General features: G+C 42.4%; 1 protein-coding gene across 8 annotated transcripts in view; it reads right to left on the bottom strand.

Moving 5' to 3' along the window:
* Positions 1–14,273, bottom strand: part of DISP1 (dispatched RND transporter family member 1) — a 183,536-nt gene extending 169,263 nt beyond the window's left edge. For 3 of the 8 annotated variants that reach the window (XM_021064351.1, XM_021064353.1, XM_021064358.1), the window contains exons 1-2: positions 13,891–14,020; positions 13,323–13,383 (exon numbers count right to left, since the gene is read on the bottom strand). Coding sequence is in view for 1 of the 8 variants with exons in the window: in XM_021064349.1 (XP_020920008.1) it covers positions 13,891–13,939 (49 nt within the window). In the remaining 7 variants the exon portion in view is untranslated. Of the gene's footprint in view, positions 1–13,322; positions 13,384–13,890; positions 14,030–14,209 lie in introns of those variants that run through there. The other 5 variants (XM_021064349.1, XM_021064360.1, XM_021064356.1 and 2 more) reach the window with 4 other exon arrangements.

Here is a 14,486-nt window from a genome sequence, read left to right as displayed (position 1 = left end):
AAAGTAACATATAAATGCTTTAACTGTTCATTTCTACCCACACAAAGGACTGGCTACCCCCAACTTGAAAGCACATATGCCAAACAGTTAGCAAGGTGACACAATTCTTTTCCTGGAATAAAATGGGAAAAGCTTTTAAAAAGCTTTTTGCAAGAAACCAATTGGCAACCTCCAAAACTAAAGATGAAAGGTTTACTGGAATAGAAAGAAAAAAAAGATTCTAATAGGAAACAAGGAAACAGGGAAATTTTAATATTAATTAAACAGGGAAAATTTAATACTCTAGTAGGAAAGAGGGAAATTTTATGAGTGGAAATCTTAATAATAGATTATATTATGTATAAAACAGAAGGCATCAGCTTGATGTACAACAGAGTAGTTAAGAGTTAAGGCTTTGAAGTCAGGTTGCCCCAGTTCAAATTCCAGCTCCAATTTCTGTGTAACACGGGAGCGCTATTTAGCCTCCATCTAGCTCGGGTTCTGTATTTGTGAAGCTGGCATCAGAAGGATACTTAGGGAGTTCCCGTCATGGCTCAGCGGTAACAGACCCAACTACCCAACTATCCATGAGGACGGGGGTTTGATCCCTGGCCTTGCTCAGTGAGTTAAGGATCTGGTGTTGCTGTGAGCTGTGGTGTAGGTTGCAGATGTGGCTTAGATCCTGTGTTGCTGTGGCTGTGGTGTAGGCTGGTGGCTACAGCTCCGATTCAACCCCTAGCCTGAGAACCCCCATATGCCGTGGGTGCAGCCCCAAAAAGACCAAAAAAAAAAAACGAAAGAAAGACACTTAGTAAGACTGCAGTGAGGATTCAACTGGAAAACACATGAAACCCTGGGCACAATAACCGGCACACAGTAAATATTTAACAATTATTAGTAATATAATTATTATCCTCTTTCTAAAATTGGTTTACAAAACCACACTAGCAGATGTGTCAAAAATCACCTTAGGAAGGTAAAAATAAAGAAATTACATTTTAGTTACTCACTCCTCTGAAGGGAGGAGATAATCCTATCGCCCATCATACCACCTTCAGCAAACAGGATAACCTGGAGGCCAACAGCAAAGAACCACAAATTAAATCATTAAAAATTATTAAAGCAGGAAGGTAATCTACCCACTTGATCCCAGAGATCTAATTACTAAGGATTAGATTACAGCATTAAGGGATTAATGGAATTCCTCTAGACAACAGTGCTGCCAAGTGATCTTGAGGGGCAACCATGATAAACCATAACAATGTCAAAAAGAATCAAGAGCCATCAACTATTGGCAAGCACAGCAATTCAAGAGGTCCCCCTCCCAACACACACAGCTTTAGCAGCTGGCAGGGACAGCAGTATATTCAACGAGATATGAGTTATTCAAAACAGCTTAGTTCTCTCAGGTTGCAATGTGTTAAAAGGATCTACTGCAGACAATTCTTAAGAGTCTGGTTTGCTTTTGACCTTGACAGCCTAAGAAAACCTAAGCAGTTCAGGGAAAGTAACACCTTTACCTAAAACTTCTCAGTTGGGGGTGAAAAGGAAAGACTCTCAAGAATGCAGGACTGCTTGTTCTATTCCCCAGGGAGAGACTACTTGTGACGAACTGTTAACTGGCGGTGACCATGTCGGCATCACCTGAACAGGCTTCCAGAGCAGGAATCTAATAACCACTTATTAGGGAGCCACTAATTTACACTTCACTTCAAAGCAATCCTTTTTCTAGATTTAAAAAGAGGGAAACTGTCTAAACGATTTTTTTTTTTTTTTTGCAGCAGATGGAAATGCATTTATCGTTTACTCTCCATTAATCTTTTCAGCTGGCAAAGACTAGGTTGTAAAGCAAAGAAATAAAAGCGTTTGGGTGATTTTAATCACTGGATTCTAACTGTGCCCTGCAGCAGGCTGTAATATGAGGAACGTTCCTGTCTCACATTCCAAAAGAAATGAATTTGTATGTGAATTCCTCCCTATATATATAAAATGAGATTAAAGAAGAAGAACCTGGAGAAGGAAAAAAGAAGTAGCTATACCTATTTGTCAAATTGAAAAAGGTCCTGTCTCTTCCCCTCATTCTTTCTCTTCTCAGGTGCTCTAGGGAAGAAATATATATATTATCCCAGAAACTGGAGTCCAAAAAAAAAAAAGGAAATCTGAAGTAACAGGGCAAACAAGCCATCTCTATACATTAAACCACTTGCGAATTCAGAAAAGAGTTTGCAAAAACTAAACTTTTTGTTTAGTTTTACAAGTTTCACTTTAAAATACAGAACGTACATAATATGCTTTTAGGTCAAGTCTGAATCAACTTAATGAAATAATCATGGATTAGCTATCATCACAGGAGAGATGGAGATTTCATTTGGAGGAGAGACTGAGGAAAAAAGAAAAAGAAATGAGTGCTTTTAATGTGAGATGAGAAAATATCATTATCCAGCGGAGGAAAACAAAGGAGCGAGGCCAGGAAGAGACTGCAGGGGAGTGTGCACCGAGCCTACAGAACAAATACTGATGTCAACACCCCACTTACTCTGGTCTTTTTCGAGACAATAATGCCAGTGCGTCTCAACGAAAATCAAGTGGTACCACAGACTACCAACATTTATCAACTGTAAGACAACGAAACACAATATCATGTAATTTGAAACACTGGGGTCTGAAAATAGGAAGTTGTTCATCTTAAAATCAAATTACAGAAAAATCATTATCACTCAAAAAGTAATGTTTATTTATATAATGCACCTTTGGAAAAAAAAAAAAACAGGGATTACTAAAAAGAAATACTCAAATTTACTTCTTAAAGGCCTCTTTCGAGCATTTCCAAACTCCTTTTGCTTATGAATGTGGACATACGCACATTTCTTAACTTAAATTTAAAACCTAGCCTACAAAATTGTCCAGAAGAGCTCTCTTCCAGCTCTGAGGGTTCTAAGAAAGAACCTTCTTTACCAGATCTTCAAGCATTACCAAGGCTCCTTAGAATGATAACTGAACACAGTCAGTCTCCCTGAGTGAAGAGCAAACTCTACCACAAGGGAAATGGCCCCAGGACTGGCTCAGAAAGAGTTACCCTAGAAGGATGAGGAGACACTCTAGGCCTCATCTCTAGTAATCTCACTTGTGGACCCAAACAACCTGTCACTCGATTACCACGAAGCTACTTTCTTGTTTTCCCATCTAAATCACAGTTATTAAAGAAAACATCTTTTGCTCAACCAGTTAGCTTTGGAGTTGGTGTCCATCAAATATTTTGTTTTTTACCCGAACCTAAAGGGAGTAATCCTCTGAAGAGGAAAAGGAGAAGTTATTTCAGAATCTTGTTCTTTGCCTCTCCCTTTCCAACCACATCTTCGCAGTTAAATTCCGGGGGTGGGGGGCAACGAAGTTAACTGGAGAGAGCGCTCTGGCAAAAACATCCTTTCCATCTGATGAAGTGGAATTTGCCATTAAAACACAGCCCCCCAAAGGTGCACAGTTTATTCTAAAAAGTATGGGCCTGAGGATCACAGAGGAAGAGAAAGAAGTACCATATAGAGTGAGACGAGCCGAAGTAAGAAACCTGGGGCAAAGCAGGCTGAGGACTTCCCGGTGCTTCATTTCCGTCTTGTAATTCTCTCACTTGCTGGGGGGATCGTAGAAAATAGTTGGGGAAAAAAGCATCCTAAAGAGCCATGGAGGTGACAAAAACAAGGGAAAGGGAAGGAAAGTGGGGGAGGACCTGACTCTAGCGATACCTTCTCCCGGGCCCTCAGCCAGCAGCAACGACGCCCTCGAATAAAATCAAATAAACTGTGGAGTCCCACGTGCCCACATGCCGGGAGTCAGGCTCACACTACGTGCACTGCTGCCTTTACTCCCCATAACAAATCTAAGCATTGGGGTATTACTTTATTTTACAGATGAGAAAGCTCTGATGAAACCCCAAATCTGGCAACCTTCTAAAGGATCTATTTACATCCTACAGTATTTTCTCTGTGCCCCCTGTGCTTAAAATTCCCTCCTAGAGGACTTCCGAATTCCTAACCCAATGCTCCTTACAGAGAGCACCTGAGCTTCAATGGCTACAGGTCTCTCCATCCTTAACCTCCTCACAAAGCAAGCTCTCCGTAACTTCTCTTGGCCCACCCGCTCCCTACACTTGGGGTTCTTTGGAATATCCCCTGGAACCACCCAATGGCCAGCCTGTATGAACCAGCAAAATCTCCTCATCCCCCAGGGGTATCCCGTGTCACTGTGCGTTTCAAGTGGCTATGTTGTCCATTTGGATGACTCTTATGATATGTACACACTTCTCTCTGCCCACCATCCCCCAGTGCCACTGAATGGCATGAACTCTTCTCTTAACAACTAATCCATTAAATTATTCTCAAGTATTAATTCATATTCTCTATTCTCTTAACTATTATTTCTCTTAACTATAAATTCATATTCACTCCCTTAAATAGAGACTCAAAAATCACTCTCTTCAGAAAACCTGCCCGTGATCAGCATCATTGAACTGTAATCATTCTTGCAGCAGAATGACCCTTGGCTGGAAAGCAGGTCTGGCTAGATCTGGCTGCTAACCCGGTTCTTGCACTCGATGTGTTACCTGGGCAGAACATTCCACCTTTCTAGGACCAGTTTCTTAAGCATAATTGAGGGGAACTAGACTAAATAAACTCAAAATACTCTATAAACTTTTTATGCAAAAAGATCACCAAAAGCATTCGTTTATAAAAACAGAAAATCATTACACATTTTTAATTACTTAAGGCACCTAAAATTTTCAAAAATTAATACACAACATATTAAAACCACCAAGAAAAGAGGAACTTTTAAATTTCTCAGAGTGGCAAAACTGATTAAATTGTCCATTTTCCATTCTTTATTCAACACATGATTGAAAACCCAGCTAATCCCTGAAAGACAAAGAGGCTATAAATACTCTCTCCTATTAACTAATCACTCTGCAATAGTTCAATCCCACAGTCCTGTTCAATACACCGAAAGTACTCTCAAGGCCGGGATGATCAGTACCCAGTGGGAGCCACATGGAGATGCGGTAAGCGGCAGCTGTCTCGCACAGCCATGCCCCTTGCACCCACGGCAGATACGACTAATCAGTCACAACACTCTTTGCTAATGAGGCTGCACTTTGCCTCATTAGGACTTAACACAAGGCTCCAGACAACCGCCTTAAAGAAGCAGAATTGTGATATTAAACAATATTTGTTATCCTAAAGAGGCAGTTCTACACACACACACACACACACACACACACACACACACACACGCAGAGGAGAGAAACCGGCTTCCTTAAGTGTACAAAGCTGAACAATAATATGGTTTAATTTTAACCCCTAAGGGATGTTTTGAAAGTCTGTGAAAACACTTCTTGGTTGTGACAATGATGGGGTCACTGAAGGCACTAGTGCCCTGAGGAATGCCATGCCGGATGTCGTGACACGAGGGCCAGGGCTGCACCACAAAGGACTATCCTGCATCCCTCAGAATCGCTTAATATCCCACTAGAAACAGACCGGGTGAAAAAACCTGTTTAAATGATCAACAGGAATCCTCTTTTTCACATTTCTAAATAATCACTAAGTTCTCCCAAAATGTAACTGCTTTCAGAGTCAAGGCAAAACTGTACTTAACTTTTCTCTGAATTTGGCCAAGAGTTATTCACCATTTTAGAAAATCGCCTCAATGATAAATATAATCCAGAGGATGTAAGTACAATTTACCTGAAAAAGTCTGCTTCTGTAATGATTTCAGTCGCAGTAATTCTAGATACAAAAACCACTTAGTACGTGTAGAGCGTATACAAGTTAAAAACATGCTAATGACTTCCTTTTATTTCTCCGTTATGTTACAGTTAGAACATTACGCTCATTTCTTTGCAGTCCAGTTTGTAAGAAGGACTAAAACACATGTTATAAAAATAGCATTGGCTCTGGCAGGTTAAGAACCACTGATCTAAACTACAAAACCTTTTCGGCCAAATTTCACTAACACAGACACCACTCTTGCCCACACCACGGATGCACATCTAAGGGGTGTCAAGGAAGGGCTCAGACGCAACGTTAACGGGTTACCCGAAGCCACTTTTACAGAGACACACGAGCTCTCCCCACGTACGTGCGGTGTCTCCACCGTCTCTCCCCATGGCTGTGAAAGCCAGGCGCTCGGGACCACAAGGTCCTCCAGCCACCGCAGCCGCCGCGGCGCTTCCTTGGACCCAGTTGTAAGGAGGACCGACAGGGATCAACAGTGTCACCGCAAGAACCCAGGCTGTCATCACTGATGCAAAGATTCCACATGGAGCGAGTCCATTCTCCACGTTAAATTGTGTTACTGAGAGCTGTCCCTTGTTCAGAGAGCAGCCTTTAGAACAGCATCCAAGAGAACACGCTGAGAGGCAGATGATCTGCTCTGTCTACGTGAGAGATTACTAGTTGAAAACTTAAAGGATTCATATTGACTCAAATGGAAATACTCTCTACATAAAGCTACATATATGTATAGATAAGCTATATGTATAAAAAATATCCTAAAGCCAATGGCAAGCCTAGTTTCCAAGAATGTTAATTATTGTTTTCCTCTACAAGTCTTTTTTTTCTCCTCTCTTTGTTGGAGGCCCCACAGCATAGGGAGCTCCCTGGCCAGGGATCAGATCTGAGCCACAGTGGCAACCTACACTGCAGTTGTGGCAGCACCAAATCCCTTAAACCACCGCACCAGGCAGGGATCGAACCTGTGTCCTGGCACCACAGAGATGCCACTGATCCCACTGTACCACAGCAGGAACTCCTACAAGTCTTTTTTTAAAAAAAAAAAACTTTATAGGTAACGGCAATTTTCAGGTCTTCAGAGTGTGGATAAGAGTTCACATGCAGTTCAAAGACCAGACTCCGAAGCAAATTCATAAACATAAGCCAGGCTAGGTCTCAGATACTTTCCTTAAGCCAAGTTTTCAACTGTTCTTAGGTTTAAGAGGTAACATTAGTTGTGAGAGCCAAGAGAGACACAGGCATGTTAGAATGCAATTCCAATGATTTGTCTTCTCCTGTTCCTCAGAGACATGCATGGAAAGTAAGTAGCAGGAGCTAAGGGCCTCATAAAGGCTATGGAATGGCCTAGAAACAACTCTTGGATCTCCCAGGGAATAAGGCAACCAGGCCCAGAGAACAAGCATTTGTCACCCTTCTCTGCAGAAAACTTTGCATAAAACTATCCACAAATGATTTGCTTCTGAGCCCTACAAGGTACATTAACTCTGTAGCTTTAATCAGCCCAAAGCCAGCCATGACTCAACACAAGCTTTAAGAATAAATATTACAAATGGAGAGGACAAAGCTGAAAAGAAAAGGATGACTAATAAGCAAACGAGAATATTGAAACCAAGATATATTTCCATAGGCTAAAACAGACTGCTGAAACATCGGCAGGATAAAATTTAATAGGGGGTTAAACATAGTCATGCATTTCAATTTAAAAATGAGTTGTCTAAGTACAGGGACCAGACTGATAGTTCCCGTGAAAAATCTCAGGAGCTTTGGCTTTTATCAAATGCTTAATGTAAGAGCAAAATGTGTCTACTTAAATATTAATGCAATTTTGGTCTTCAACAATACTGCACACGCAACAGCAAAGAGTATAGTGTCCACCTTACAGGGAGTCATAATCCTACTATTTGCTGCCTTGATCAGACATCTAAAATAGTGTAGGAGTTCCCGTCGTGGCTCAGTGCTTAGGAATCACGAGGTTGCGGGTTCGATCCCTGGTCTTGCTCAGTGGGTTAACGATCCAGCGTTGCCATGAGCTGTGGTATAGATCGCAGACACGGCTCGGATCCTGTGTTGCTGTGGCTCTGGCATAGGCCAGTGGCTACAGCTCCAATTCAACCCCTAGCCTGGGAACCTCCATATGCCACGGGAGCGGCCCTAGAAATGGCAAAAAGATAAATAAATAAATAAATAAATAAAATAAAATACTGTAGACAATTACAGAAGCTGTGTTTTCAGAACATTGACAGCCTAGTGCATCCAGAATAAGACGATCCGGATAGCGAGAGGCCTCGGCATTGGCATTATTTTGCCTGGAGAAGAGACACTAAGAGACAGTTACCTTTAAATATGTGACAATTTTTTTGTAGATCAAGGAGAAGACAGATCATCTATGTTTCTCTGGCTGATAAAACCAAAACCAACAGACAAAAACACATTAGGTAATTTGGATCTGCTATAAACAAAAGAATCACCTTACAACTGGAGCCATCCCACAACAGACCAAGGCTGCTTAAAAAGGAAGTGAAAACCTGGTTACTCTCTAGATTCGGGCCCGGGCCTAAAGCCCTCTGGAGAGCAAGTGTGAGGAAAGCACCCAAACCTGGGAGAAGACTGGATTAAAGGACATTCACTCCAAGTTGGCAATGACACTATTTTGTTTTGTTTTGTTTTTTGGGTTTTTTTTTTGTCTTTTTGTCATTTCTAGGTCCACTCCCTCGGCATATGGAGGTTCCCAGGCTAGGGGTCCAATCGGAGCTATAGCCGCCGGCCTGCACCAGAGTCACAGCAATGCAGGGTCCGAGCCTCGTCTGCAGCCTACACCACAGCTCACGGCAATGCTGGATCCTTAACCCACTGAGCGAGGCCAGGGATCGAACCCGCAACCTCATGGTTCCTGGCTGGATTCGTTAACCACTGAGCCACGATGGGAACTCCGGCAATGACACTATTTTAAGTGCGGAAGACAAAGCACAAGGTGAGTCAGCAAACACTTTATATCCCTAAGAGCAAGTCACACTGGTGAGAGGGGAGAAGAAATGAAAGAGCCAACTTGATTCTAAGGTACATCTAAAAATAGACAGTACATAAGGACCTCAAAGTGAGACGCAGGGGAAAAGGGGATGGGTCTCAGGGTTAGAAGACTGGGGTTGCCACCCAGCTCCCACCCAGCCTAGCTCTCTCTGCAGGACGCAAGGCAAGTCACTGAAACTTCCTGTAGCTCAGGTTGTTCCACCTCTTGGTGTACCACCTGTCCTGCCCTAAGGATCAAATGACTGTAAGAAAAGCACTGCCTAAAAAATTTACACACAAAATTCATTGTTATTGTTCTGCATTAGTCAGACTCTTCTAAGCTTTGTTCACCACACTTTAAAAAGGATAAGAAAAACCTAGAATCTTAAAAGACCAACCGAAATAAAGGCTTGTGACCTGACTAAAGAGACAGAAAAGCGTTTTTAGGAAGAAATCCTCAAGGAAAAAAGATAGTCTTACCCAAGGAACGTTAACCAGGTATTTATTAGAGAACAGGTTACATGTTTATAAAAAGGATCCTGTTCATTTGTTTTCTATCGGCAAAGGAAAAGAGATTCAGAAGACAGGAGCTTAAATGAAAGCAATTGAGGTTTCAATTAAGTCTAGAGAATAATATTTTATATGCTTGTTTGAGATCAAATAATAATGTATAAGCCACAAAGCAACAAAAAGACAAAGGAATCCTACCTGTTAGGATAAGACCCTGAAGAGGCTATGGAGGCTTAGAAACCAAAACCCACCTGTTCAGGATTGATCAACACTTAACCATCCTTAAGAGAGTCAACTCAGATTATCTCCTAGCTCCTTTCTAGCTCTAGAACTCAGAGAATCAGAACCAATAAATAACTGTTTATTGGGAAAATATCAGTTGAGCTTGGGCGTATATTTCCCACAAGCTTTCTACTTTAATCAGTTACTGTGAAACAGTCATCACCTAGGTTTACAATATTAGGAGCGGACTGATACTTCTTATTTTACTAGTTCTTGTGGGCAAGCCTAGAACTTAATCCTGTATCACTTCCTAGGGCCTGCCCTCCCTCCTCTGCTTTGAGACAAGTTCATGCATACATAGTGCTTGCTCGTCTCACATTCCAATGTTCTCATCAATCTCCATGCCCTCATCCTCTCAGTATTGAAAGTCAACTCCAATGTTGCTTTTTATCCACATTTCAACCCTTCTCTCAAACCTCTCCATGACTCCCAATTACCATATAAACTTGGATTTCCCGAGTCTCTGCCAGGTCATCCTCACGGAGGTGGGAGAGCTGGGAGGGATTTAGTTCCGTCCGCTACAGAACACTGTCTGTAGGGTATTTTAAAACAACAATAAAAGCAACTAAAATCTTCCTGCTTTTTATTACCGCCAGACAATGGCAATTCTAAACAACCTTACTGTTAAGACACTCCTTCCAACCACTGCAGACAGTGCCAAACATCACCCCTTAACCTCTTGCCAATAATGGTTAGTCTCCCCAAACTCTGCCCAAATCTCTTATCTGGTAGCTTTTCTTTTCCTCAGGATCTCAAATCAAAAAACGAAAAAACAACACCTAACAAGAGCAACAGCAAAGACCAAAGGCAATGAGTACACTTTCTACAGTATTTGCAATTGTGAGGTACATCCGTATCACTTTAATAGAAAAGCTCCTGTAGGAGTTCCCGTCGTGGCGCAGCAGAAACGAATCCGACCAGGAACCTTGAGGTTGCAGGTTCGATTCTTGGCCTCGCTCAGTGGGTTAAGGATCTGGTGTTGCAGTGGCTGTGGTATAGGTCAGCAGCTACAGCTCCAATTCAACCCCTAGCCTGGGAACCTCCATATGCCGCGGGTACGGCCCTAAAAAGCAAAAAAAAAGAAGAAGAAGAAGAAAGAAAAGCTCATGTATAATTTAATGTCATGCCTCACTCCAAGCAAAACTAAATAGAGGCCATTTATATAATCCAAATCAATTATGATTTAGCATTAAACCCATTTTCAAACACAATAATGTGTCCAAGTGGTTTAGAGCCACAGCTACATGACCGCAGGCTGGAAGATTTGCCCAGATCTACGGGACCAGACACGGCAGAAAGGACAAGGCTCCGCTGACAGAACTGCAGAGCTTTTGGCTGCTCTGATCTTGGTGTACGACTTGGAGGCCCAGGTCAGCTTAGTCACTATGAGACACAAAGTCTAACTCAGCAAAAGAAAAAGGACACAAAGATATTAAAGGAAGGAGTTGATTATGCCTCAGCCAACCTGGTTGAGAGCCACCATCCTGCATCAAAGGCAATGCAGCAGCGGGAAGGCAAACAAGCAGATCCACACTCTGCAGAAAAGCTGTGCTCCTCCGTGGGAACACATCCTCCTGCTTCTCTACTGAAGGCAGGGAGTCACTTTCTAACTAGGGGATGAAGACAACAGAATATGCTATATAGTAATGAAACAGATACTCAGAGAGGACAAAACCAAAAAACCCAATACAGCAAGTTATTTCACATATTACAAACTAGTGATTTAGGAAAACAAAACAGGTTAACATGTGTATGTGAAGACAGTTTGTTTTAGCTATTGCTGTTTTGATAGTTCTTCCAATGCACAAATATATATTTCACTGTAGCAGAAATGAAGAGTAAATCTATAAGAATAACTAGTAATTTGCTGCACCCTGATAGAAAAAACGCTACTATTGGTTAAACTGTAAAATGCATCTAAATCCTACAGAATAATACATAGCATTTATCTAGAAAAAGCTAAGAAATTTACTCAACAATCAGAACAATGAACAAAAATCCAAAGATTATCCAGAACACAAAGCAATCAAATTTCAAACATACTACTCAGATACATAACAAGAAACTTGCCACAGAAGGCAGGGTTCCTGTGTTTCAACCACGAGCACCTAATGGCCTGCAGGCTTTCTCAACTAGTTTATCTCCTAAAATCATGGCAAAAGGGGAAAGAACGCATTTTTAAAGCAAGGTTTTATGGAAAAATCAGATCAAGCTATTATTAGAAAAATAATATCGACTAAAGAAATAAGACTGAATTAAGACATGTAGAAATCTACATAGCAGTTAATTCAAAAACTTTAAAGATTAGTGTCATCCTTTCACCTTCCAATGTGAAAAATTATTCAATCTGCTTATTTACATGTTCAAGCGTTTTTTATTTCGGCCATGCTCTCCTCTTGAATCAGCTGTGCCCCTAAGCATGAGGAAATTATATCTATCTTAGGTATAAATTTTCAAAGCCATCAGGGGTTTATAAGCTAGAGTTAATAATGCTGTGTTATACATTTGAAATTTAGTAAGAGTACGTCTTTAGTGTTCTCACACACACAAAAATAGAGAAATTAGCAATATGGGAAGTGATTTGTTAATTAGCTTTTTGACTTCAGTAATCACTTCACAATATATGTGTACATAAATCATCACGTTGTACACCTTAAATATAGGCCATTTTGATTTGTCAATTATGCCTCAATAAAGCCAGGGAGAAAAGTGTTTATAAGCTAACAAGACACCAGGCCATCAATAAACACAAAATGTTTTTGCTTACCTGAATTAGTGCAAGTCAAACCACCAAATTAGATCTAAATCTGATACCCATACCAACAGTTTTAAAAAGAAAAAATGTTAACACGTGAAATATAAAACACTTGAAACAGGAGTTCCCATTGTGGCTCAGGGTAACAAACCAAACTAGCATCCATGAGGACTTGGGTTCAGTCCCTGGCCTTGCTCAGTGAGTAAGGATCCTGAGTTGCTGTGGCTGTGGTATAGGCCAGCAGCTGCAGCTCCAATTCGACCCCCAGCCTGGGAACTTCCATATGCCGTGGGAGTGTCCCTAAAAAGACAAAACAAACAAACAAATAAACACTTGAAACAAGCAAATGATTCAATCATCAGACATCACCCCCACCAATAACAAGTTAGGGCTCTTCCTAGCTACCTTGACCAGTTGTGATAAAAATCCAAATTTGCCATCTACCTAAAGCTAAAGGAGTCTTTGCAATTTCACAGAAGTGAGACACTATATGATGTAGATTAGAAAGTACATATTAATTGCCATCAATTAAACATTAATAAAACGTAGCAAATAAAGTTACTAATTACCTTTGACAATGATAAAAGCAAGCCTACATACTACATGATGTCCAATAAGGAAAACAAAATGCGCTAATGTATATATAACAACAGATCGTGGATTATCAATACTTTTTAAAAAACTGTCAAGGGCAAATATATATGTCCTCCTTATAGCAGAAATAAAAAATAACAGTAAATCCAAAATTACTAGTAACTGGTTGCACCCTAATCTAAAATTGCCCTCAAATACTAAACACAATAGGGTAACTTTTGGTAAAAATGTATCAGAAAGTCAGGCAGAAAAACAACGATCTGCAACTGCAAACGTGACGTCACTGATTTGCCATGTAATTATCACTGTAATTCCAAACGCATTTAGAAGTTCATTCCATGACAAAGAAAATAAGACAACCTAAACTCTGCAGGGCAGAGAAGATTCCAAAAAGAAAACTTTGCATGGCTTACTTGTATGAAGACAACTTTAAAGCACGATCTTGTTGACAAAGAAATGTAGCCTAAGTTGGACCTGGGTGAGAAAGAGTTCAAGTTTTCCCTGGGCATGTAACATTTTTCCCCGAAATCCGCACGGGTAAAAAATGAATAAATAATTTGTAAAACGCTCCCTTAAAGAGCCAGCATCAATTGCAAATGAAGCAAGACGAGTTCAGCATCCAAGAGGTGACTAGTCGTCTTTCGGATGCGTTAGGTCAGGACGTCCTTCTCCTCTAGGACCCTCGGAGAAGGACCCTCCCCTCCAGCCTCCCCTAGAAGCCGGCCTCGCAGACAACCTGCCAAGTCCCGGACACTCCCCAAGCGGGACCGCCTTCCTTCGAGATGCATCCCGCCCGGTGTCACCCGCCGCCCCCTCCCCTCCGGGGCCTCTTCGGCCTCAGGGTCCCGGGTGCCTCCCACCCCAGCCCCCTGCGGCTGCCCTCTGGGCTCCCCGGCCCCCGATCCTGGTCCCCTGCCTCAAACCTTGGGGTCCCGAGTCTCCCTCTGCCCGCGCGGGGAGTCCCGACTCTCCCGTGCCTACCCGGTCTCCCCGTCCCGCGGCGCGGGGCTGCGGCGGCGCCGAAAAGCATCCACCGCGAAGACCAGTGCCTGAGACTCTCCGGCTCCGATCCGGACCGGGAGCCGGCTTCCGCCTCGCACCGGAAGGCATTGGCGAGGGACCGGAAGTCCCGCCCCTCCCGCCGCCGGCCGGTGGGGCGCTGGGCTGTCGGCGCTGGAGCGCAGGGAGGGTTGGGGCCAGGGGGCTCGCAGGCAACCGGGCGGGAGCAGAAGGACTTCGAAGGGGCGGGTTTCCAGGTGTCCTTCTGCTGCTTCCCTTTTCAGCGGATCAGCCAACCTACCTGCAGCCGCTTGACCAGGGGTTTGCTCTGCTCCCAAGCCCTAGAGGGTCAGGATGACTCAGACACTGACCCTTGCCCTCGCAATCTAGTTGAGAGTTGACATAAATATAAACAGAGGTTAATCACAGCACAAGGCGGTATTGCTTCATACCTTAATCCAAATTTTTATCACCTGCTGTATATCATTCAGGAAACAACTAGGCTGTAAAGAGAAGAACGCCCCTATCTTACGGAGCTAGGGAGGCAATGAATCAGGCAGAGAGTAAATCAAACAGCG

Source organism: Sus scrofa, chromosome 10 (genome assembly GCF_000003025.6).
Source record: "Sus scrofa isolate TJ Tabasco breed Duroc chromosome 10, Sscrofa11.1, whole genome shotgun sequence".
Taxonomy (NCBI): domain Eukaryota; kingdom Metazoa; phylum Chordata; class Mammalia; order Artiodactyla; family Suidae; genus Sus; species Sus scrofa.
This window is presented reverse-complemented; position numbering and strand designations above follow the sequence as displayed.